Source organism: Onychostruthus taczanowskii, unplaced genomic scaffold (assembly GCF_017590055.1).
Source record: "Onychostruthus taczanowskii isolate IOZ18803 unplaced genomic scaffold, ASM1759005v1 scaffold46, whole genome shotgun sequence".
In the NCBI taxonomy this organism is placed as follows: Eukaryota; Metazoa; Chordata; class Aves; order Passeriformes; family Passeridae; genus Onychostruthus; species Onychostruthus taczanowskii.
The window spans coordinates 3,815,443-3,842,968 of record NW_024502125.1 but is presented as its reverse complement, the minus strand read 5'-3'; the positions used below and the strand labels follow the sequence as shown (position 1 = coordinate 3,842,968).

The window sequence follows — 27,526 nt, the reverse complement described above, 5'->3', positions numbered from 1 at the left end:
CAGCAGAGGGTATCAGCAAACTAGCAGGATAATGAGTAGGTAAAACCAAACCTAAATGTTAAATGTTACATACACGAATCAGGAAAAACAAATCTTCAGGAAAAAATCATGCTTACTCTGAATAAAAAATAAAATAAATACACAGATTATAACCAAAACACAATTTATGTTCTTCATTGTCTGAGGTGATCTACACAAAGACAACATGGAACTTCAACATTCAAAGTGGCAAACAAAAGTCCAACTATGAGAGAAGTGTTTGGATTTTTGAGAAGGTAGACTTTACCTGTCATTTCGATGCCCATGACTGCAGTACAATTGAATCAAATGTGTTAAAAAAAGGCAAAATAATACATAAATAACAAACAGGCCAAATTTTTATTAGCAAACGGTATGACAGTGTGGAAAGGAGAACTGAAGATCTGTTTACAAAGATCATCTCCTAAGTCTGATTGACACAAAAAGTGAAAATCTGAAGAACTGAAGATTAATTGAAGTGTATTTTAGAAGAACTGAAGTCATGTCAAATCAGGAATCTTAAACATATTGATGCAGATCCCTTCCTTCAAGCTAATTGTCTAAAAAACCCCTTGCTTCTTTCCAATATACCAACTTATTCATCCTCAAACTACAATCAAAACTCTGGGACTTTGTATACATAAAGCTTATGTATATAAAGTTTTCCTTAAGAAAGGGAACTACAGTACATTATTAGTATTAAAATATGAAGAGCACATGTGCTAGAGACTGCTTATTGCATCAAATACTGAACTCTGGAAAAAACTTCCACCTCTGCCATATTCTTAATGTTCTTAATTAATTCTTTTACATTCTCATTTTCACCCAGGTATGTAAGAGATACCTCCAGATGAAAGCACCATTCTAAAATAGTTTTCTCTTTATCTGGCTTAGCTGCTCACAATTGAAAGAACTTAGGCAGTATTTAAATATGGGTGAGACCCATGTATCCTCCATCTGTGAGAAATAAAGTATTTATTAATTGAGTAACTCAAGGTGAACATGGTACTTGCATCACACAGAAAGGCTTTCAAGAGTGCAGACAGGCTATCCAGGCTACCCCAGAAAGTTACCTCCATATCTGGGAGGCAAACATGGGCGAACCGGAGGCATTCACAAGGGATTATAGGAAAAAAGCCCCTACAGCATTTTCCCCTGGACTCTTGCTACAGCACTTGCTTCTGTCCTAAAGTATGGCTTTACTCACTTTCCAGCAGCTCTAGAAAGGGCAGTCTGTTACCTACCCACGGGTTCGTAGATGCTGGACTTGTACGTACAACAGCAGAGCTGACTTCCAGAGGCACAGGCTATTCCTGGGCACTCATCAACTGATCACCCCACCAGACATGGGCAGAGGCAGGTAACTCTCCAGCTTGGTCCCAAGGCGCTGGGGAAGGGTACCTCCAGCCCTGCCCACCCGCTGGAAGCACAGCACAGGGCCAACTCCTTGAGGTGGCTCCCTTTCCTGCAGCTGCTGCATGGCATGGCCAGTGCCTGATGAGAAGTGGCTACACTAAGGAAGCAGCTTCACAGAAGGCTGCAAATAATTTCCTTTGCCTTTCTCCCTTCCCCACACTGTCCCAGCTTTTTGGTATCCCCATTGACTCAGTGGCAGTGGATAAAAAAGGCAGTGGATAAAATACCCCTACACCTTTGCCCCTGCTCCTTCAACCTAGGGTCAACAAGGGTCTATTACCCTTGTCCTCCTCCTCCTTTGTATACCTATTAAATTTACAAAATATAACAGAAAAAGCATAAAGTCAGAAGTCTGCTCTCAGCAAACAGTGCATTTTACTATGAAAATCCATCCTACCACAACTTATATGAAAACAGCCACAATAGTCATACCAAACTCATAAGAAAAAGAGTTGCATCAATGAAGTTTTAAACTCCATTGCCACCAAGCATTTTCAATATAAAGAGAGAACAAAATCAGTTTCCAAGAAAATTGCTCTGAATGTTTCTTGAATCCCCCTTAAGTGGCGAGATATTTTTAAATCAGAGAAATTTCCTTCAGTTAAAGCATCTATTTAAATCTCATTACAGGGCTCTAGAGAGGTCAAAATCCAAATGAAACACTGAAAAACAAATCCTTTTTCCATTAATTCTGAATTCTAAGGTTTGCAAAAGTATGTTTTAAACTTTCTGTTGATTACGGGTGGGGAAGAAAAACTATTTCCCGGCTGCTGTATTTCTAAGCAATGCTTGATCTTTCACATCTGCTTTTTCCGTTATAATCTATTCCTGGATTTAATGAATTTTTCTAAAAATATGCTCACAAACAAATGCAATCTCTGAAAAGATAGTATCTCTGACAAAAGGAAAACTATCAAGAGGAAGCAGATACAAAAGAAATATTCAACTTTCTTAAGATAATTTAAAAAGCAGCATCACAAGAAAATTGTGATACTAGAAAACTGACAAGATCTACTGTCACAAATTAACTAGAATCAGATTTAAAAATTATGCGAGCTTTTACCCCTTCACAGCTTTAAAAATAAAGTTAAGCCATTTTCTTGCACTTACTTTTGAGAATTTTTGTGTGCTACTTTACTGATCTCTCAAAATAAAGTAACTAAAACTTTACAGGCAAGTTACAGCTCAGTGCAAAACCATCAGTTACATGCCTGACACTGCTTAAGCATTCCAATTTCATTTTTTATATCTATATAGTCCTGCCTAAACATATAAACTCTGCTTACCTTCACAGACTAAGAGTTAATGAACACATTATTTGCAGTAGGATGACAAAGTGATGGGGAACCACACTGGCACAAACAGACAGTCTCCCAAGATAGGCTATCAATTTTGATTATGGTTCATTTAATAATAGTTTACTTCATAAGTCACTTCACTTTAGATCTTCAAAAATTCTACTAACATTAATTAATCCCCACAACACTCCTGTGACAATGCTTATTGTCTCAGAGACATTGGTACAGATATTGAAACAGGTCAATGACAGGTATTCAAAGCATGGTAATGGTATTATTGCTGTCAGTAAAATCAGGACCTGCATTAAAGTGATCTTATAAGCAACGCACTTCTTACATCATTAAAAAATATCGGAAGAAACCTTCAAGTAGTTTAAAATTTTCCCACATCTCAGTAGGTAAGATGATAATGTCTGAATCACATTCATTACAATTAAATCATTAATCTGTTTTTTTTAAATTCACAAATATATGCTCGCATTGCATCGCACAGTCAGGAGTTTGTTGCCGCTGAGGTTTAAAATGGTTTACATAAATGACCTAATACTCATTATTCTGACAGACCTGACAGATGTATTTGCAATCACCTTTTCTATCCACATACAACACCATTTCCTCTATGCAAAATGTGTGTTAAATACTACGAACAACCTCTTACCTTCGTGCAAAAGAAAAGTGGGCTGAGGCACTGGGAGAGAAATTCCTAGGGCTATCTTGAGGACTATTTCCTGTTGGAGATGACATACAAAAAAATTATTATTAGATGGTGGGATGAAGAGAAGCCATGAAAAACATTCAGATGTATTAATACACACATTTCCAGTGGGTTAGAAACAAATTTCAGAATTTTTTCTTTCACAGCCTCTCTGCAAATAAATTCTGAAACAGAATCTTATTTTGATTCATGCTTCATTTATACTGAATTTTAGTGACTGGATTTTGTAACTCATAGAGAACTGTTCATTCAGCCTTTTAACTTGAAAATTCTCAACATAATTTGATAATTACTGTTTAAAGAAACCAGTACAGTAGCTTGAAAGAACAGGTTTTTAATGTCACAAAAAAGATTGTTTTTTTTTAAAAATATCATACAAAACAATGAAAGATAGAAAAATCATTATCAAACAAATTTAGCCCATATGCAAAGTCTCTACAGCATTTCCACAGGCTTCCTTACCATTTTTTTCTTACTGCTCATTTTTTTCCATCTCCAAAACAAACAAGCATACAGAACACAGTGAACTGAACTTTTTTACCCTTAACTGCATTTTGTGAACAGGTTTCGACTTTGGGGTTTGTTACTCCTTTCTACTAGAACACCTGACCTCCTGTGGACATGAGTACAGAAAGGCAGTGGCTGCTGAGAGCGGCTTCTGCCACCTCCACCCCTCTGCCTGTACAGTTAGAAGAGAAACTGTATTCCTTTCTTTAGAAGGAATAAAAATGACCTCTAAAATAACACAAAAACCTACAAAATAAACCCCCAAACACAAACAAAAAACCAAAACCCTAAATAAAAAACCCAAGAGACCCCTCCCCAACCCCCACCTCGCAAAATGCCAACTGGATCCAATTTAAAGTAGTACTAGCATACATGCAACAATCAATCTTTCCTTAAACTTTTCTTTAAAATTACTGTAGCAGCAATACATGAAAATAGAAAAAAAAGAATGCATTTGTTATAGCATTTTATTTTTGGACATAAATGAGACTGAAACAAGAGCAATTTATAAAAAAATAGCTCCTACGTACCCAGGTAGAAACAACATGAAATTTCTGAGGGGAAAATTACTACCTATGTGTGAAAAGGCCAGCACAAAAAACTGAGTCCTTAAAGGGCTTCAAGTGGCCTTGACTGCTATTCAAACATTTGAATTAACACTGCATTTATCACAGTGGTGCCCATAACAGACCGCATTAATTCTATGTGGGAAAGCATAATCATTGAGTGATTAGGTAGCAAACACAGCAATCAACGCACATGCCCACACTACCCCCATCCCTGTTTTATCTAGAAGGAGATGAAAGATGCTTTTTGAGCTGGGCTGAGCAGCTTTTGCAGCTGCTGATTCCACAGCCTCAAGAGACATGGATTCCACTCTAACTGGCCAATAGCTCCAAGATTTTTTTTACCCATTAATCTATCATAGCAGAATTATGTTCTTCCGACATTCTCTGCATCGCCTCAAGACTCCAACTTCTTCATTACCCTTCAGACACTTCTGAGGGCCTCAATAATTTTAAGGCGGCAAGGATTTTCATTCCCTGAATGGGCTGGAGCAGAGAGAATCTGAAGCCACAGATTCCAATCTTTACTTGGGGACTAAAAAAATTTATTCTTATCCTGCATTAACTGTAAAGACCAAATTACTGAGAGCAACAGTTCATTCAATTTACCAGCTAACTGGATTTCTTTTTCTGCTACCAGAAATTATTTAACAAAGATAAACTAAAAAAAAAAAATTGTAACACTGTGCAGACTAAACATGGTCACAAACTTTAACTGCTGCACTAGAAAAAAAATCAGGTGTAATCTGGAGCGTGTTGTGGCTCAGATAAGTAAAAAAAAAAAAACAAAGAAGCTACCTTGAACTCAGGCAGAAGAGCACAAAATTAGCCTTAGCACAGTGAGACAAACAGCTTTTGACAGGAAACAGTTTTACAAATCAGAATATGGGGCTTTGTAAACCAATTCCTTTCTTTTCACTAGCTGAAGTTATATATGGATATAAACATGTCTTTAACACACATCAAGGACATACCTTAATGTCCATGAGTTAAAATATACACAAAAACTTCATAAAGAAGAAAAAAATGTGATCAAATAATGCAGCAATTTTATAGCTACCAGTGTCGATTTGGATTTGTGGAGTCACAATGCTGCAAACTACATTGCTAGAATCAACACAGATCACTTCCTCACAGACAAAACCTTAAGAAGTCAAAGTCTTGCTCAGGAAGAGCATCAGATCCTGTTATTAGGAAATCAACATGCAAGCATTGCTTTCAATAGTAAATCAGCTTTTAAAATAATAAGACCGGTAATGCCATACATGCAATACCTGCATACTAAATCCTGAAGGTTTATCTAGAAATTGCAAGAACTCAGAAAAACCTGGAAACAAAGAATGACAATACAAACCCTTAATGACTGGAGAAACAGCCAGTGCTATTACAGCTATAACGTGTAGTATTCCGGAGGAGCAAGACAGGTTGTAAGCAGAGTCCTACACGTGACCTCCAACCATCAAGGCATTCACTCACCCATGTGCAAGTCAATACCTGGGAGACTTGAAAATAAAACCCAGTCCCAGTTACCTCTCTGTCCATATGCACAGCGCTTGCTGATGAGTCAAAGCCTACTGCTCTTTGAAATCTGCTTGTATTGTATGTTTCAGTCCTATAATATCTCTGTGTGACTGAGATTACTGCCCAAGTGTCTGATTTAGTAAAGTAAACTGAACTGGTGGTCAGACATTAGATAATTAACTCCAACATCCTCTAGGAGACACAATGAATAGGCAATTAATGTAACAAAACAACACTCTGCTTCATAACAACACACATGCAAGCACCTATTGTTAAGAAAACCCTATCAAGACAATTAAACTGTGATTGTTTTGCAAATAGCTTCAAGAAACCCTATGTCTTTGCCAATGAGGGAAGATCTTTCCAATATTTTTTAAAATGCGTATTACAGTCACTGCATATTATTAATGTACTTTAATAGCTGTCTACCTACAAAACAAAGAGTTTCAGATGTGATGACTATCTCTTAGTATGGATGGAATACCAAATTAATAATAATTGTTATCCCAAATTCTTGATGGATGAAAGACAAACCCAGTTCAAATTCTTTTAAAATGTACCACAGTACATCAGTGTCCCATTAATAGAACAATGCATTGTACATTCCTCTGTGTCAGTTTACATGGTGATGAGTCCTGACTGTGAACTGAGTAATACACAAGACATCATTCACCTGCAGTTAAAGATCTGACTTTCTTACCATAACAAACAGCACCAGCTAGCAGAACATACAGCTGGGCAGCATAACCTGTCTGAATACTTCCGCAGGAGCCTTCCAAATAATGAAGAGCTCAGGCTATTATTTTCATGTGAGGAGCTCAGGCTATTTAAAAATTTGGATTAACTATACCTGAAACCAGCAAAAAACTTGCCTCAGCTATGACAAGGAAGGTCTGTATGATCCTTGAATCCATCTGCAAGAAAGCTCTACATGTTCCAACCACTATTTAATACTGAGAGAGCTATTTTTACAGGATTTAATTTCTATCTGCATGCAACTTACCACTTAAGAGTTTCTTCTCCTGTCCTTAAACTAGTAGAAGATGATTTGAAATTTCCATAACCATTTACTGCACTCAAAAAGAAAGGCTAAATAAAAAGTTTTGTTTTAGCAAATCTGTTTGTGTAATTCTACATACGACAGTAGTCAGGGTAATTGATATACTGCATTATTTTCCTTCAGTTTTCTCTAAAAATCTGACATAAAGAACCCTGCTTTATATCCCAGTTCTTAGCATTTCCATACTTCACCACAAAAATACACTATGGGGCCTCATCTATTTACAAGCATAGTCTTTCTTTCCCTTAAAATATATGGTGCAAACAGCTTTGTTGATTACTATGCTTCAATGTTGCTAACTAAAGTACACCTCAAACAGAATTATCTGAGGCAAGCAGTGAGCCCTGACATAGTGAGACCAGACTATGAACAGCCAGCACTCTACCAATGTCCACCTAAAAACCTGGAAAATCTTAGAAATAGGATTACAAGTGGAGGTAAAACCTTCTGGAACTTTAATTTTGCTTTAGGGAATTGCATTATGAAATCACATCGTGAAAGACTGACGTTTCGAGGCATTTGGGATACATGTGTGCTGAGGAAAGGGGCAGGTCAAACCTTACCCTGACAAGGCAGTGCCCTGCCTTTTAACACCCCTCTGCCCCCTAGAGACTGTATCCTAGCCCAACAGAGATGCTCACTGGCACAGTGGGCAATGCCCCTCTGAAGCCCCTAACCCAGCTCCTGAGTAGTCAAATGACTGGAAATCCCATCTGGGGAAAGGGCCCAGGAAAGCCAGGGGTATTTAAGGCCGAACGTGAGGCCATTGCATTGTCTAGACCCCACCCCCTTGGGGAAGTTCTGCCTGAACACTGCTGGAACTCAGGGTTGGTTACTGCATATGGGCTTTTCTGTATCTTTTCTGTCTTTCCCTCCTTCTCCTTCTTCTAATTACCTCTTCTTAGAACTTCTGAGTAACTTAAAAACAATCCTGCTTAGTGTTTGCTAAGTTCAATGGGCCAAGTCAACACTTTAAGAACTGTTCTATGCTGACTGAATGTTGCACTAAACCTTTTGCCCAAGTTCTTTGATATTGTGAAGTTTTTTGTTGTTTTGACCTTCTGAGAATATCTTGTCAGTACTTGTCTCGTGCATGCAACTTGGGGTACATGAACAACCGTAAGTCATTCAAAAACTTCACTGAGCAAGTTGTTTGGGGCCTTATACCTATTTATCCAATCTCCTAGAGAAAGTCAGATTTGTCCCTGCAATACTTGCGTGGACAATTCTTCAAGACCCCTCATGTTCCAGTATATATGACAGCATGCGTTTCTCTTCCTACTCTATGAAGTGGGCGGGGGGAAGGCAACTTTGACTGGTTTAGATGAGAACACCATCTTCCAGTCTTCTGTTACTAAGCAAAGCAAGCAATATCTTTCAGTCTTATACAGAAATCCCCCACATTCTATCCCATCAGCCCTTCTCCCCACATGATCTCACCTGAATAAGTATGACAATAAATGTATGCAGTATTCCATATGAATTCTAACCAGGACACTGTACAGTGGCATGAAATCTTTCCAAATTAAAATGAAAATTACTTCCTTTATGCATCTTATGAGATTTCATTTTCAAACCTGCACCAGACTGATCCTTGAAAACATCATCTAATCCCGAAAATGCAGCCAGATCCTAAACTAAACTCAGAATAGGTGAATTCACAGTTTATCATTGACATTTCTGTTACAGGTCCTCCAGTACAAAATGTTGCATATTGCAATTTCATACTTTTTTATTCCAGTCATTCACTCACTTCAACATAGTTCTCCAATGCTATTTCATACTGGATGTCTTCCATATTTGTATAAGCTACAGTATTTTATGCCAGTGCCATTTATAAAAAGAATAAAATGTCTGGCCACAAAAACAAAACCTGGTGACTCAACTGATAACCTCCACTCCCACTTTATAATATTCCTCATTCTAGCACAAGCTTCTTTATATGCTTAAACAATTTCCTACTCATCTTACAATTCTTGTCCTAGTCATCTCAGTGGTACCACATGGAATATTCTTAAAATACAGACAAATAAAATTTACAGCATTGCTCCTAACAGCTAAATCTTGCTCCTTCAGCACATAAAATTAAGAAGTACCACATTTGACTATTAATCATTAGGGATTAGTATCACCCACATGAAGAAGTGTAGCCATGATATTATGAAAAATCCTTTGCTGGGATTTTTCCCCTCCTGAGAAGCTGAGGAGCCTCAGGAGAGAAAGGTAAACAATTACTATCTGCTGCTGTGGAATGCAACAGGTGCATTTGTTATTGGTCCATGAGGATTGTTTTCCATTGATGACCAATCACAGCCACCTGTGCCAAGGCTGTGAGCAGTCACAGGATTTTGTTATTCTATTCTGTTCTGTTCTTGTGGTAGCCTTCTGATCTCTCTGTTCTTTAGTATAGTCTTAATGTAGCATTTTAATATAATATTTAACATAATAAATCAGCCTTCTGAAATGGAGTCAAGCCTCGTGTCTCAACACACGGAGAGTCATCAACAATGAAGCTCCTGTGACTTCTGAGGTGGGGACACCCGAACGCCCTGACTTGCTGAGATGCTAATTGTTCACTTTGCAGGCTGGGTGGTGCAGATGACCTGTCTACACAGCATCAGGCAGTCAGCTAGAAAAGCCCATTAATGACCTGGGCACCGGGTACCATCCAAGCTAATGCTGCAACTTTTAGTTTCCCACAATTCTCAATGTATTTAACAGCTCACAGAAAACCTAGAAGTACTTTTCAGCAGGTTTAACATCTTTCAGCCCAAATACTAAAGGCAAAGGCTGTCCAGACCACTAAACTAAGACAGCTGCTAATGAGCCTAAAGATATTACCTAGCACATTTTCTATTTTTGCAAGGAATAGAAACAGTTTATGGAGTGAAAACTGATACTGTGTGATCTTTACATGTATGCATAAGGCATGGCAAGAGGCTTCAGCTGCAAACTCAAGTCTGACTTTCCAGACAGAAATTATCTCTGCAAGCAGCTACAGGTCCTGCATAGAGGAAAAGGGATTTGCATATATTGCATTAGCAATTAACATACATAACAGAGACATATAGTATCTGCTGCAGACATTATCTTTTTTGTATCCCATTTATTATCCTCAGTCTCAGACCTTACACCTCCCTGTGTGCTCCCAATCCTTGGACTACTTACTGTTCTAATAACATTTTAGTGTAGCCCAGAAGCTTTTATGGTCACTGTTGCTTACAAACAAATTTGCCCCTTCCCTGACAGGTGCCACTCATGCAATACTCGCACTCTGCATAATCTACTCATGTCATAAGTGTGGAGCTGTCTCACTGCCTCTCCCTCCCATCTCACATGAATCTGAGTGTAACTGGGACGGTAAGGCTAACAGTTAAAAAACTCCATGTGAGTATTCAGTGCTTGTCCAAATCAGCTTGAATTTGTAAAGATTAATAACCAACTCCCTTGTGGGAAAAATTTTCTATTATCTCCGGAGTAAGCAATGAAAACTGTGGGGGGAGAGTGGGGGGATAATTTGCCTGAGATCTCTATATTAGACTTTTAATATGGGGCAATTATATTACCTTAAACTTGGGCTACTAGTCCCCCTCAAAGAACATCTATCTAAACTACAGAACAGCTGATACCTCCAGTTTAGTCTGCATCTGGATGAAAAACAGGACTACAAGGAAGAACATAGATATAAGTCTTTATCCCTTTGCTGTGCTTTAACCCAAGCTGAAAACTAAGATGGTACAAACATTAACAACCCAGTCCACTTAAATAAGAGCAGTGAATTGAACTCTTTTCAGTAAGGGCAACAGCACGCTGTCCCCAGAGATGGATGGAGCACCTGAGAACAGGGAGCACAGGAGTGGGATCCCATAGAAGAAAAAGCCTAACATGCAGTGTTAGGCTAAAGCTTTCTACGATAGCTAAAGATTTCTAGGACAGGTGATACTAAAGGAATCCTCAATGCCGAAGGTCCTGGCTTTCTCATCAGTTAGACTGAGTCCCTTAAAAGGCAGATGCAAGAATCAGTATATTCTTTTGACAACTCACTGACAAGAAATTGTGCAATGGTCTCACAAAGTTAAATCAGGTGTTAGCATCATGCAATCTGATCCTCAGCCTGCACTCACCTGGGCAGATTGCATGAATGAAACAGAACTCTAACAATACACAAGAAAAACTTCTCTAGTACACGTGCTCTTTAATGTCCTCCAAATTCTGCATAATTTCACTAAACATATTTGTCAAAAATGCATGTAATTACCACACTTCAGCCAAGAACAGTCTGATGAATAAACCTGTTTTCAGTAAATGCAAGCACTGATACTCTTCTGCACATTCAGCTTGCTACATGCTCCTCAAGGACTGGAAACTTTTTTGTTTGCCTCTCCCTCTTCTACTGTTTCCTCTTCCAACAGCAAACGTTAGTAATAAATGTATGAAGGTTTAAGAGGATCATCTTCAGTCTCTCTGCAACTTAAGCTTGAGGTACATGCTCCAGGCAGATGATATGGCTGTAAAGTAGCAGGCTGTAAAGTAAAAACTTGCAATTTAAAGAACTTTCCTAAGAGAATCTCAGATTCAAAAAAGACCCTAAAATCATCTATAGCTGCCCAGGAGATATACCATATTCTCTCAGTGGAGTCAAGGAGGCCTCTCTGACTTGGAGTAATTCCTCTCAGCCAAGAGAAATCAATTCAAAAGATGAAGCAACTTGCTGAAAGCCTGAGTCCACTGCCAGACAGGAACTTTCCACCATATATCAAACAAACCACCTATATCTAAATCCCAGGTAACATGTGCTGGTCAGTCCATACTTCAGAGTTCATTAGGCATGGTTTCCTGGTCCAAGGTTTCCATTTCCAAACAGATGGTACAGTCATTTACAGCAGCAGACATGCTAGAGCAAGCATTGTTACTGCTTTCCTCAAATCAGCACAGCACAATCAAGGACACTTTTTATGGTGACCACAATCTCCTCTTCCAAATGAAGAGGAAATTTCTGTATTTGGGAGACTCAAAATGGCGCTCCAAACATTCCAAAATTTTATTTTTCAGTTTCAAAACAGCCTGCATCATGTTTTACTTTGTTTTAATGCTCTACTGCCTTGAACTCTTTACAAATTTTCATGTTGCCTGGATTCCTACTTGTGGCAGCTGCTTCTGAGAGCAAAAATCACCACCATATTTTCCCTAACAATGTTGCTTCCATGAGAAAACTGGAGATATCTTAATATACTTTAAAAATTCATGTGAAGTTCTGCACCTTCTTGTTTAGCATCTCCCTGCAAGCAGTTCTCCAGAGTATTCAGAGTCACTGATTACACAACGATTAGTGTGGTGTTTTCATTCTGGCCTGTAGTGACAGCCAATGCACCCTCAAAAGTAAAAAGACAATACATCTTTGTGGAAATGTGAGTGATATGCTAAATATGTTACTTTTAAAAATTAAGGCAATTCTTATAAATAAAATATTTATGGACATTCATTCAAGCCTGAAGTGTTTCAAATGTTTTAGAAGAGAAACAAAATTATCATCAATTTATTGCCATGCAAAGTGAAGTACAGCAACTACTACCAAAGTGGCTGACACTATAAATCCTCGGGAACAGAAGTTCCAGGAACAGAATGTCATACAGACTCCACTACCTTCATTTTGTGGTGCAAGGTACAGGAAGAGCAATGGTAGGAAGGGGAGAGAAAATCTACCAGAATGCAAGGTGGAGAAATAAAAAATATCTACATGATATTTTTGGACTGCTCCTGATCATAACATAGGATTTATGGATCTAAATGTAAAACAGAAATTCAGATGGGATGAAATCCAACTTTTTGCTATTACAGTGAAAAGAACAGTAGAGTATGTTTTCCTTCAGTTACAGAGACACCGTAAAAATTTCACAATAGCTGTAGTAGGATAGTTATAAAATCACCTGTATGAGCTGAGAGTGGTGAATGAGGCCGAGGCAGAGCGGGAGACTGGCTACTGCCCATCAAACTCTTCCTGTTACTTGTTCTACAGCTGTGGGCAGAAAGAGAGGAAAGAAGATGTTAGCATCAGAAATACAGCACGTACCACATATGGGTGTTTTGAGATTCTGTTACTGAGTTCCTTTACTTCCCAGCTTCCTATTAAAAATTAGAGCTATTGTTGTTTTTGTAGGCATGACCAGGAAGTCTATGATCATAATGGATAATGGCAAAACCAGAAGTTTTCAAAGAAAATACACCATGGATACTTTTCAGGCTTGCATGTTTGCTGTTCTGTGCAATGACCAGCATTTCCCTGTAGAGTCATTTACAAAATATTCTTCTCTGACTACAACTTATTTCTCTCCCATACATTTTTTATAAAATATTAAAATAAATATGTGAAACACAGTCTGAGGTTTACAATCACCATTTAATGACTAAAACTATTCCTGTTGCATGAACTGTAGCTTGAGATCACACGCCAGAGAGAGCAAGACTTAACAATCTGAGAATGAAGTAATAATTATAAATCTAGTTATTGAGATAAATTCCACATCTGTGCCTTTTGTCAATGGAACAGATGATAACTAAGAAGATGAATACATTTTTGTTACTCATACATTTTTCATCTGCAAAGCCACTAATTTCCCATACCACAAGATCATTAAAGAAGATAAAAAGTAAATTAAGACATTGATTAAACTTGGGAAAGGAGGTATTTTTCTTAAATATATAATACAGTTTTTATATATTAGCTGGCAGAAGTAGTCTTCTTCTTCCCTCATTCTACTATAAAGGATATTCTCATAAACATAAATCCCCAACACTCCAAACATTCATGCAGAAGGAAAATATTATCCTGAACTAAGAGACCTTAGATGTGTATAAACTGGAGTGCCTATGATAATGTTTACAGCACTGCAGAATTTTTCTGTAAAGGTTTAGAAAAGCTCCAAACTACTAAATGGAGAAAGTTTATGCACAAAAGCATTAATTATCAAAGCAGACTGCAAGAGAAGCAGATTCAGATCTTATTTGTAGACATCTTAAAAAATGAATTTGGTTAAAATTATGATGATCTCTCATTATGTAACAGCCAGAAAGCAAGACTAATTAGTCTTGATATAGTTAAATTGAATAAAGTGCAAAAGAATGGATGGAGTTTATTAGCATAAAGAAAAACAGATGCAGAAGTACTCTGAAGTAATACAGAAGACAAGGAAAATAAAGGAAAAAAAAGTAGATTACAAGTTCAGTATAGATGGTATCTGCAATACGCAAAAGAAGTCAAATACTAAGACCACTCTCCCCTTCAAAAAAGCTTTGTGAAGCAGCAAAAGTGCCACTTCCAAATCTCTAATAGGTTAATGCAAAGCCCATTTGCACACTGCACAAAGTTTTGCCATATTACTTAATTATTACAGTGATTTAACCTTCAAGTGCATCATTACTGTACACCTTTTTAAGAAAAGAATGTATAAAATTATTGCAAGTTTCACATGTGGAGTACTGGGAAAGTCAAAACTTATTTAAAACATACACTGCCATTTTTAAGCCAAACAAAAAGGAAGAACTTCTAAAATGTGAAATTATAAACACAAGTTTTTAGCAATCTATCTATATTAATTTCTACTTTTTAAATCACAAAATCTGAGCAAATATTCTGTATTCCATTAGACAAAGTCTTAATTGTTTCCTTCCTTCTCTAAATTTTGTCCAGGTAAAGAGTCACTGAATTCCTCTCTTATCAAAGAATGGTTCAAAATTCTCCTTCTGGTTTCATGCTATGTCACCATATTTTTGCTAACTTTCCTCCCGTTATCTGTTACTCTTGTTTTAAAAGCTTGAATAACTGTTTCATTGCAATTCTCCAATCTAAAACTGAACCCAGGAAAACTTTTGGTATTTATTAGACATTCATTAAAAGACACAGAGATTGCATCTATCTATGATGATGTGATGGTATCACTACCAACATCTGTGATTCAGGCTGGGGCTCAGAGCACACATGATGTGACCTAAAAGCACGTTTTTCATGGCTGAATTCTGGAATTTAAAGGACCACCACGAATTCTGGCAAAAGAAAGTAATACATTTAAAGCACAAAAATTTCAGATACCGTTCACAGACTTTGCTTCATGGAAGATTCCTTGCACGTACTTGTCACTTGCCCTTACTTGCAGAAATTGAGACTTTTATCACTTTTGCCAGAATTTATGTAAATAAACAAATGCCTTGTATTCACTTTTACATTAATATCCCAACTTCACTACTTTACTATTTCTCAGTTGAATGTGCAATGTCTTTCACAAATCATTATCAAAAACACCTAATTAAACTTATCTTCAGTGTTTGGTTTTGGTTGTGTTTTGTTGTTGTTTTTGGGTTTTTTTGGTTTTTTTTTTTTGGAGGCTGTGTATTTTTAACACTCTAGAGAGTATGATGTCATTACCTTAAATATCAAGATCATACACTATGTGAAATCTTTTCAGTCTGCTACCATTTCAAAAACATGATTGCTACTTGCTCAGATGTGGCTACAGAGATAATCTATCTCCTATCACACTCAAATGAAATGTTCTATTGAGAAATAAAAAAATAAAAGATATTAAGTTCTCCTCTATTTGCTTTACCAGTAAGGTAAGATGCAACTCACTGCATGGAAGGACAAATCCATCCTAGATCTTTCACTGTAAGCTTTGTTTTTCAGCTGTGCTTCACAAAGATTTTGAAACAATGTAATCCATCCTGTATAATCTGTGAAACATAATTCCTTCCCCAAAATAATGCTATTATAAAAGAGGCATTTTGTGGATGAAAAAAAAAAATAAACTTCAAGAAACTTTGAAAGATGATCTAAGCTGCCAGAACTCCACAAATGGGAAGCAGGGGGCACAAAGGAAGCATCAAAGCATTACTTACTGAACTGTATTTAGCCTTGAAACAGCAATCCTCCTTATACAAAAGTATCTCAGAAGTAAAACCATTTTAAGACAAAATAGTTTTTTCTAGATCTCTGAACTCATCAAGTAACTTTTCCCTTCTATTGTTTTCATAAAACTATTCTTCTCCCATTTAAATCTGACAAGATAAACCAACTGATAAGAGGCAGCCCTGAAATAAAGCTTCTTTGTCTGCAGTAAAGTTATAGCCATGCAGGAATACTCTACAGGGATTGTAACTTAGGGAAATATAAATCTTGGTAAACCACAGAGCACTAACCCCCAAAATGCATTTCTCTAAGCCTCGAATTTCATGCTGTGATCAGGTTGCATGCCAAGAAGAGACTAGCAAGCTACGCAGCAGGTAAGATGCAAAGCTTAGAACACTTTTTTAAAAAAAAATAAAACCTTTTTACAAGACAAAGAAAAAGGAGAGAGCACAGAAAAAAAAAGAATCCGCCACATTTAACCGTAACTAATCTTTGTGGTGTGCAGAAAACTTGAACAGAACAGAAAGTTCATATTTGTTGCCCTTTGTCTTCTTCTCTGCCCCACAAATATCTTTCTTGGACTTTATTCCTCCTAGGTGATGACCTATCTGGAAGTCATTGACCTTACACTGTATCAGCAGGGCACTGACAAATGGCACTACTCCTTATCTTAGAATCTAATTCATAATTTCCTATTTGTTTCCCAAATCCGCCCTCCCCCAGACAGGTTCTGTCATACCTCCTGCTCTCTGTCACTGACACTCCTGCCCACTCACTTGTCTCCTCCCTATCCTGACTTCTCACCATGTCTCACTGTGGGGGAAATCCCTCACCTCAGCTCCAGTATCATTCCAATGCACTAACTCCAAGTCACTTCTCCAGCTGCTACTGACAATCAACGTTTCTGATAAGAAGCACTCACGATAAAACAAATAGAAGACACTACATAGAAAGTGCTTTTGTTGAACTTCTATTGTAACCCAGGGTGAGCAGCAGCTGCTGAAAGATGCAATCCAGTTGCATCAGGCTTGATTACTTTGCTCCTTAAATAGTCACAATTCTTCCTGTATCAGACAAAAGCTATTTGAGTAGAAATGAGAGGAACAGCTAGACTGAAATCAGAAAAGCACAAGACTTGAGTAAGAGTATAGTAGTTAAAAGAGAGCTACATTCCACAATTTCCTGGAAACATTAAACAGAATAAAAAACTGAAGCACAAATGCTGTGCTTCTAGGACAGACAATACTTCATCCACAGCTGAAACACAGGTTTCCTGGTACAGTAATCAAGAAATGGCAATAGCTGTGAAAGATATGCACTGAAATGGAAATTTTTTCCTCTGAATGAGGGCTAAAAGACGAACAAATTACTGGCAGTGAAGGTTAATCACTTTTATTTATTCAAAAGAAGTAGGGAAAGCAGGCTATTTTGTCAGAGCCAGGCTTGCCAGGCTCTTCATTGGAAATATGGCATCAGCCTTTATAATTTATAATTACTTCATTTCACCATCCTCAATTATTAATATCTACACTTATAATGAAGATGTATTTGGAGTCTAAGCTATTTTGACAGTTCACCACCTCTCACAGGCTATGCTGAGCACAGCACTACTCCACACCATCTTAATTCTGGTATTAGTGTAATATATTGCAGTTTAGCTGGAGGCAAAGATTAGAAGCGGATTTCTCCCATTCTAAGAAGAGGCTGCAACCAAATGGTTTTAGTTGCCAATACAAGCACTAGAAAATAAAGTTACTGCCATACCCAGAATGCAAAGCCTAAACATGCACACATGAGGCACTAATAATGCCTTCCTATAAAGGTTTCAGGGATAGAAAAAGGGGTTACAATTCCTCTGGTGTTAAAACTGCAAGGTCAAAAACTACCCCAGGAGGAACATGCTGTCCCTAGCAAGACTTGAGATGTTGTGACTTTGGTTATACAAGAGAAGTTAAATTTAAGTTCTATTTCAGTTACATTTAACTTGTTATGAAGGCAGCTAAGGTATGACTTCATAGTTATTATCTTCAGCAACACCAACACTGAAGAGTCATTGAACAGCGCACACTGAACTTACAAAAACTCAGAACATTTGAAGTGAAGAATTTAGTTTAGTTTGTCCTGGCTATTTTGACTGGTAGGTTTGGTTTACTCTGTTTTTGAAGAAGAAGCCTTCTGCACTAAAAAGCAGTTTTATGTTCTCCAGAACCCAGACAAGTTCTGCGGGCTATTAACTGGAATAAATGCAAAAACCAGCTGCCCTGAAGAGATGACACACTTCGATACTGCAAGCAGCTTCCTTGTCAAAAGTAACCTTGAAGCTTGTATTTGATGAAACATCTCCAGACCTAGGAAGTCAAAGTAACACACAGCCCACACTTACCGTCACACCTAGATCACTTTATGCAAGGAAATAAATTGGGTGAGAAGGTTCCTCACTGAATACTGCAGAATTAGAGTTACACTGGGACAATCCACAGACACTATCCAGAGGTAATTGTTGCTACCCTGTTCTAACTTACAGCTAGGAAAGACTAAAGAGTAAGGAAGCAAAGGTTTCCACTTTTGAGACATACTTCCTATTCTTTGACTTAAAATTTCAAGGTGATACAATTACTGAGAGAAGCGTGCAAACCATCTGAATGCAATAAAATATAGCATCAGTAACACAGAGAAATTTCATTTTATTGTTTTAAAGGCTGCCAGTATTTCACATTCATACCAATTTATTATCTAGCAGCATTTTCTGATATATTTTGCCTATACTGTATGTCTGCATATACACTCTCCAAATCTGGTATGTGTATAAAGATGTGTATATATGCATAAACAGACACGCATTCATATTTATATGCATAAAATGTATGCATATATTTAGATAAATATATTTACATCTCTAACATTCTACCTTTACAACACTGCACATACAGTCAAACGTTCTACTTACTATATATACTCTCTCTGTGAGGAATTATTCTACATCAGTCTGTAATGCGCTGCAAAAAATAGGCTACTGGGATTTAAATTTCAAGTGTCGTGATGTAGGGAGGGATTCAGATTTTCCTCTTTTGTATGTGAGATTTAGTCAACTTAAGTAAGGTGAGCTTTAGTCTGAAGAAATGAGAGTGCTGTCAAAACATAATGAAAACGGCACACCAAGATGCAGCTGCTTGCAGCCCTGGTTTGGCGGTCTGTCTTGAACCTTTGCAAGACTACAGTGAGTGCTTTGGCTATTGGCCAGATAAACATGGGCAGTAAGCTACAGGTCCTCTCTAAATACTGAGAAATGTGCATGTAACACCCTTCTCCCTATCATTAATACCAATTACCAGCATGCCACCATGCCATCAGAACTTCACCTTTCCTCAATCACACAAAAGAAGAGACTTTTTCTTCATATTTCTAAAAAGGAAAAATCTACAGCAAAAATAAAACATAAAATGCAATCCACTAGATGTATGATCACCCTTTCCACAGACTGCCTGAAGGATTCAAATGCATGTAAGACAGCATCACTGCAAAAACAGACATCAGGAGAAATCACAGAATTGCAACAGTATCTGCCGAATCTCTAATAACCAGACCTGAAGGAGAGTGACACAAAGACTACTTACACTGAGAAGGGCTTCTCAATCTCCTTTGAACCACAGTCTTACAATACAAATAACAAGGTCATTATGCCTTCTCAACTGAACTTGCTAGTTGGACGTATTCAGTGTCTTCAGCTTCACTGACTGCTCTCACTTTTACTCTAGTCAATTTCAATCCATAATTTTATTTCTTCTCGTACAGGAGAATAATCAGTAGTTACCAGAAATTCAAATTTCTTCTACAGATTTAAAATGGCATACTTCTGTCTGTCCTGAACCTTCCTAAATCTACTGATTCACATTTAACTCACATCATTAAATATTCACCTCTATAGTAACAAGAAGAGTATTAAGCTAACTACTAACTCCATAGTTGTACAATATTCATAAAATAGTTGCACAGTGTTAAAGTCTGTACTACAACCAAAGTGAGTATCCAGAGGAGTGCATACAAAATGAATGCTCAAGATCACAAACCACCGGGCCACTGAGCAATTCTGCTTTATTATACCCAAAATTAAGTTTTTGCATCTTCACATCATACAACGTGTTGAGAACATGATGATGGGATCATTTAAATCCCACTGTTTCTTGAATTTATAGTTTATTTTGTACTCTGAGAATGGAAATAAACCAAGTTACTAAGTGTCTCCTATCATACTGAGAAATTTAACTAGACTCCTTGATACAAAAATGTTATTCATTCAAAATAAAAGGGTAATTAGGAAGCTATTACCAAAGGCAGAGGAAAAACATGTACAGCTGGCCTAAATTACTGATAAGTGTGTTTATCTGCATACTACATAATTCAGAATATGTAAAAAACCCCCATAAACAAAAAAAAAAAATAAAACTACCAAAAGCAAAACTACACCCAAATCAAACTAACTAACTAACTAACTCAAAAAAGCCAAAATTAGTAGCCACTGCAAAGGGTTTATAATATGTAACAAGCCTTATCTTAAAAAAAAAAAAAAAAAAAAAAAGAAGTCATACATTGCCTATTAATATCGCAGCATCACTAGTTTGGAGGCCATAACCAAATGAAGTAGTGCCTTGACTTGCATAGTAGATAACTGTGCAGAAACTGTTTGCATTAGACAGGAAATACCTATTTACCAGAGGGCATGCCTACCTAGGCTGCAGACAGAAGGTACAAGAAAGAGGTCTCCTTGGCTTTCGGGCCATCCCCTGCGCTTTACATTAAGCCTCATCACTCCATGCTCTGACTACAATTTCCTGGTGCATCTCCTGTGCTGAAAGAATGTAGCCAGACATTTCCTACCAAGTTGCAGAGGCCAGGCTGGGGGCAGGATATTTCTCACTCAACCTGGTTGTTAACAGCTTGGGAGAAACTGGGGGAGCAGATGGAGGTGAGTCAGGATCTTGGATGCCATTTCCCCCAGAGCCGCTACTTCACCTCCGGCTGGTGTGCTGTCTGCAAGGCTGTGGTACAGACCCTGCCACAGGTGATGCTTCCACTGGCTCTGTCCCTAGTTCAGGAGCTAGGCTGGAGCCGTGTAGTTGCTGCTCACAACACAAGCAGTCAGACTCAGTCAAGGGACCCCTCAGCTGAGGGAACACCTCCTCACCCTTCAACCCCCTCAAAGGGGAACAGTAGCCTTTTCCACATTTACACTGAACAAAGCAGTCAATATACTGACAACTTTTAGCCAGCCAGCCCCTTCAAAAAATAACCCCAAACAAAACTAATACACAAACGGGTCCTGTTCCAGCCATACTTCCTTTGAACAACACCCATCCAGACTCCAGGACTAACCACAGCCAATTCCCCAGGACATTTCAGTACTGCCAGGGAGCCAAGCACATATCCTGAGTTTTTTTGTAACTCCGGTTGAAACTGAGGCCGCCAGAGTTCAGAATTTACATAAAACATGGGAGTGTCTCCAGATTACAGACCAAAGACCTGTTTGTCCAGTTACCTACCACAGTGAAACCCTGTTCACCTTCTCTCCATCTCTCTCATTCTGTTTTCACCTTAGAACTACCTCCTCTTGGGCTTCTTTCCTTCTTACTTGCTCAGAACAGCACTGTTCCTAACTTACCATGTATCAGGCCAGGATGATAAGCCATATCAACCTCTTCATAGCAGTGAGCACACTCCTGAAATAGCATGGAGAGAACTTTAAGGAGTGCTTCTCTTGGCTCAAAGTGTCTGTATGGCATCAATACTCAAAAAATCCCAGTGGGTTACAGTCTGTCATGTTTTGAAATAAGGTAGTTACATGCAGCCGGCCTAAAAAAGCCTACTTCCTCGGTAGATGTCTAAGACACACTGCAAAAAATTACTAATCCATTTTCAGTTGGGGGAAGAAAAGAAGAAACTACTTCGTTTGCCCTGCTTCTTGCTACGAAGACGTGCTTCATCTTCCTTGCAGTCTCCTCTATTTGTTGGCACCCATTAAAAAATTTATGTTGCCAAGGTGACTTTCACACAAAAAGAATCAGAAGCTCATTAAAATAGAAGCCTACATAGCACTCTTTATCACGTAAAACACTGTCTGCGTTGCACTGTACTCTAGAGACTTGCCCAGGAGAAAAGACACCAAGAGACAAAGTCCTAGAAATACTTTTTCCTACATTATTTTATAGTATTTTTAAGATAGTTTTACAATTTTCCCCCCTTTGTTTTCCACACCCCTCCCCCAACTTTTTTTCTCCTAATAGTCTTCAAGCAGTAGAAATAAAGTAATCACATCCTAAAATTCAAGGGTAGGAGATTGGGAGCTGCTTGAAGGAGGCAGATTTTACACGGTTTTACACTCTAATTCGGTAGGTCTCTTCTGGTTTAACCTCTAATTATAATTAAACTTGACTCCTTTCTCCTATAATTAAGTAGAAACTATTCATTTTTACTCAAAAGAAACAGTAAGTCCAGACAGGACAGGACTGCTTCTTTTCTTCTTTAACAAATCTAGTAGCTCCCATTCTCTGAAAACTCTGAGGCTGTACACAATGGATTAAATTTGTTGTCTTCAAACCTTTAGCAATACTACCAAAGACTTAAGAAATGAACAGGTAAGCCAATGTCAGAGCAATGCACCTGACAGAAGGAAAACTATACAGCAGATGAAACACAGTAGCAGAGTATTATCATGGGTGTGATAATAGAATTCTTCTATTATCACACCCAGCAGGACAAGAGTCAGAATTCTTTTATTCCTACTTGTGCAGGCTTCCCATTTGGGCAAGGAGAAAAACAAAGGAGGGAAAAGCATTTAAGGAGGATAGTCTCTAGGCCACACATGCTCCTACTAAGAACGTAAAGTTACCTTTTAACCTCGTGAGAACTGGAAGTGGGGATACAAATCTACAGATTGGAAAGCAGTACAGTGATGAAGCACAGCTGCCTACTGAGCATATGACATGTAAGGGAAATGAGCTTCATTCTTTCAGAAGCACTGTCACACTAACTGCTGTGGTTTATCTTCTTTCTTCATCCAAATATGAGAGTTGCCAAAAATTCATAATAAATGCCTAATGTTCAACAACACAATGAAAATTTGCATCCTTTCTTTAAGGGAATCAATGCAAATAACAGGAAAAGTAGTCCTATTCCTTTTCCCTTCTCAGGTTTTAAAAAACACAAGAGCAAATATTATGTAACTAAAGTGTCACACTTTCTATGCAAGAAATATAAACATTTGCAATTAATATTCTGTCCTGCCTTTTGTTTGGACATAAATAGTCAGTAATGCTTAAGTAGTTCAAGCACTGGACTTAGGGACAAAAAACAAGAAAAAAAACTTTTAAAAAACTAAAATCATTATTTAGGGCAAAATATGTTTGAAAACAACACCCTTTACTGGTTAGGAGACTGAATATGAACAATTAAGTGGAAGGCATTCAACCTCAAAACTATGTCTGTTCCCACAAGACCTCTGGCAGCACCATCAGCGTCCCACATTTGAGCGTGCTCACATTGACTGCAGCTCAGAAATTCAGTTTGCAAACAAAAGACCCTCCTCTCTTTGGTGAGATCCACATTCTCCTTCCCTCACAATGACAGCTGACCAAAAGTTTTTTAATTAAATGATAATTAAGCATCTAGAAGCATTATTTTCCCAGGGGAAGGTGAAAAAAAAATAAAAATCCATTCACTGCGCCCATTCAGCTGCTGGTCTCTGTTGCGCCTGTGGCAGAGGGCATCAATTAATGCCAGCTATGGCAGCTTTCATGAAGAGGGTGTTTGTTCTGCAGGAACCAGACATCTGCAAAGTTATGCTAAAAGGTAAGTGACCAAACACTCCACAATCATGATCTTAAGACACTGCTACACATTTATCTGCAGCCAGCAAGGTGCCATTCCCCAACAGTCTTATGGAACAATAACAAACTCAAGTCTGTTTGTGTTGGAGTTTCCAAACACAGTGATATCCCTTTAGCAGCAAAACAATCAATAACTGTTATAAAAAATGGATATGTCTGATCCAGCTTTTTTCCACATTAAAACTGAGCTTATGTAACAGACATAACTACTGATCATTACTTTTCATTTAACAAAGCCTCACGAGAAATTTAACAGAAAAAAAATTAAGTACATGCTGGCACACAGTTGGCACCATTTAGAAACGTAAAATAAATTATTTCTTCTCCCCACTGATTTGTATAAGATATATACTATCCACACTTAAAAAGTTAGCTGTGTAAACTGGTATAGTCACATAAGTGATCTCCCTTCTAAAGACAAAGTTACACCAGAGATAAAAGTCTTTTACTGGTTCAGAATTTCCCCATTAGAAAAGAAAATTTTTTATTTTAATCATGAGAATAGAAATTGCCTTTTTCAACTGCAATTGTGTACTAAGAAAGCTGTGTCAGCAAGATTAACTTGACACTACCTACGGCTCAAATTATCATCGCTGTGTAAAACCCAGCACCCAGACTAAGTCTGGGAGCAAACTTCAGCTCCACATGGCAATATAGCTACTGAGGAAGGGAACCTATTACACATGCAGATCATCACACTGCGTAGTCACAGTGAGGTAATTGGAAACATCTGAACAATCTCTAGTGAAGCAATTTAAACATCTCCAGGCACAGTCACAAGTGGGGGTGACACAAGGCCTCTGACATCCACTCACTTTTTTTTTTTTTTAAATAGTAATGCTTAATCATCAAGCACCACAGAAGCCAGGAAAGATCAGATGATTTATGTGTTTCAGTGTACTGCCACAGACCTGCACATACATAGTATATACATGCACATTTAGTATTAAAAATGGTGTGGCATGGTATTGAAAAAAGTTTCAGTGGTGTTTGCTCTATGTTTCAAGTGACTGGATTACTCAGTGAGGTCAGAAACAAATTATCTAGGCCACTGCAAATAAAGTACTGATAAAACATTCATGCTATGTCACCAAACATCCATTCCTTCTGACATGCTGTGCCACTTTAGTAATCCAAGTCTCTAAATCACAAACAACTGTTCAATTTTAGAATCCCTTTAGCGTATCTAAGATAGGTTTTCTGCAGATCTAAACACCATAGTGCTGGGTTGTGACCTCTCTCTGAGAAAAAATGATGCATTACCCAGGGAAAGGGAAATCCTCCTCTGCAATGATATACACTTCAAGCTCCCTCCCACAGCTGGTGTCCCAGCACAACTAGAACACAATATGACTTGAAATTTATCCACCCAGTTATGCCTAGTGAAAATCTGGTGAGTGAAGCTGGAAAATTAGTAACATCATTCTAGCAAAAAGCCCCAGTATACATTCAACACTGGAAGTCTCCAAGCAGAGTGAAGCATATCAACATGAATGAATCTGGCCCACAAAATCCATTTATAGTATGTCTTAAACAAGATTTCTTACTGTGAGTGAAGTTTTACAGAAAAAAGATTGAATTTCCAGAATCAAGTAAGTTTGATTTCTCATTTACATCTGCCCTGATCACTTCAATGGTCAGTAACACCTTATTCTCTCATGAAAATCCAAGAACACAGAAACACAACAAAACCAAAAAAGTTAGAATTAACTTGTATACTTTCTACACTAGACTTACATCTATACATCAGTACAAGAATATGAGGGAAAGGCTAAGACCATCTTAAACACATTACAGAGTATATAAGCAATTTATGAAAACAACTTTTGCATGTATTTTGCCCTGTAAAAACACCCGTACCAGTAAAGGACTATTTTACCACCAAAGCAATGTACTAATTGCTCACAAACAGAAGTAGGTCACAGAAGATTCAAGAAAGCAAACGCCAGTGACTCAGTGTAGAAGGAAGAAGAGAAGGAAGAAAATGAAGCAAGGATATGATTTATATTGTGTAAATAGGTATGAGCTAATAGTGTAAAGAGGAATAATTTCATGATGAAGATGTGTTTAATTCACCCTGATGTGTCAAGAATGAAGCATCACATAAAATGACTAGAAAAGCAACATCCACTATACAGACAAAAAAAGCAAGTAGTGATAATTATAGTAAACATTCTAATTTTGAACACACCAGTTAACTTACTGTCCCCAGCCACAACAGCCCACAGCCTGTGTGACACAACTGCTGCGACAGCTCAGTGCCAGATCTAGCAGTGCAGCTGGCAGTAACGAGAGCCACCTGAGATGCTGCAGGAAATACTGCCTGTTGAACCAGGCAACGCAAGACAGTTAACATCTGCTTTTAAACTTAACTGATGAAACGATATCTGCTCCAATACAAGCAGAATTGCTGGCAAAGGAGAGGAAACCAAAGTGCATTGCTGCCAAGTCTTAAATTACATAATGTAGTGTGTGCAGTCTACATCTTCTGGATTCATACAGTGACTCAAATTGTCCAAGTGTTCAGTGTTTGAAGGTAGGGGTTTGTTATTGTTGGGTTTGGTTTTTTGCTTTGTGGTTTGACAGTTTTTCTTGGAAGTTCATGTCTCAAGCTGTATTTTGGCAATGGAGAGATTCAAGATGAATGGTAAGTATCTAAAAACAGACAAAATTAACTTCTGCTGAACTCTACACAGCAGTAATGAATTCCAAATAAAAAGGAACACTGGCTTGGATACATATGAAGTTGAACAGTGCAATCCAGCATACAATCGTTCTTCTTTACACATCAATCTTTTCAAGAATTTTGGAAATTTTATCACATAGTTAAAAATATCTCAAGATTTCATAATCCTGCAAGAACAAATCTGTATAGGCTTTTAAACTTCTACTAAAATTCCACATTGATGCAGCAATGTCTGGGGCAGCAGAAACATGACAGTGAAAGAAGTAAATTTGAAAGGGAATTTGTCTCAAAGTTGTCAATTCTCTCCATTCTCAGAGGAGAGCTGAAATCCTCCCACAAAAGGCAATTTTACATTAAGTCTTGCTGTACATAAGCAGTTCATTATGTGAAAGCTGTTAACGTGAACAAGAACCATGAAACTTAGACGAAAAACTTGGAAAAAAATCACATATGCTTCAATGGGTACATGAAAAAAGTAAAAATGGCATCTATAATGAGCAAATTTCCCCCTTTCCTCAACTGTAACTTGAAGTACCACTAGATCACGTCACACTTCACAAATTCTCTAAGACACGTTACTATGCTAGCAAGTAATTCTACATGGACAAGCTAAAATGAAGAGTTTCCACACATTCTGTACTGCCATAAGGTTAGTGTCATCATTACTATTCTGAGATTCACATCCATGATTCCACCACAGAAAGCTGTCTTGCAGATTACCTGTCACTTTAAGCAGCATGCCTGAAGAGAAAAGAAAGCTGAACATACAGTTTAAGATAAATTCACTGGTTTTAATAGAGGAATACCCTGTACCATTGAAAATAATTTCCACACACTGTCTGTCTGACATAATGTAGATGTGTTCAAGTAGAATTACAACACTTGACATTCTGTGATCTCCTAACCCTCTCAGCAGCGAGAAAGAATGAGTTGAGAGTTTGAACACTAATTCTTCATTTC

At 37.8% G+C, this 27,526-nt stretch overlaps 1 protein-coding gene across 7 annotated transcripts in view; it reads right to left on the bottom strand.

Annotated features, from left to right (window-relative positions):
- MAST4 (microtubule associated serine/threonine kinase family member 4) overlaps positions 1 to 27,526 on the bottom strand; it is a 277,213-nt gene that overhangs the window by 59,737 nt on the left and 189,950 nt on the right. For 6 of the 7 annotated variants that reach the window (XM_041414724.1, XM_041414725.1, XM_041414729.1 and 3 more), the window contains 2 exons: positions 13,029 to 13,117; positions 3,391 to 3,460 (listed from right to left, as the gene is read on the bottom strand). In XM_041414724.1, coding sequence (XP_041270658.1) covers positions 3,391 to 3,460; positions 13,029 to 13,117 — 159 coding nt within the window. Of the gene's footprint in view, positions 1 to 3,390; positions 3,461 to 13,028; positions 13,118 to 21,656; positions 21,680 to 27,526 lie in introns of those variants that run through there. The other variant, XM_041414732.1, reaches the window with a different exon arrangement.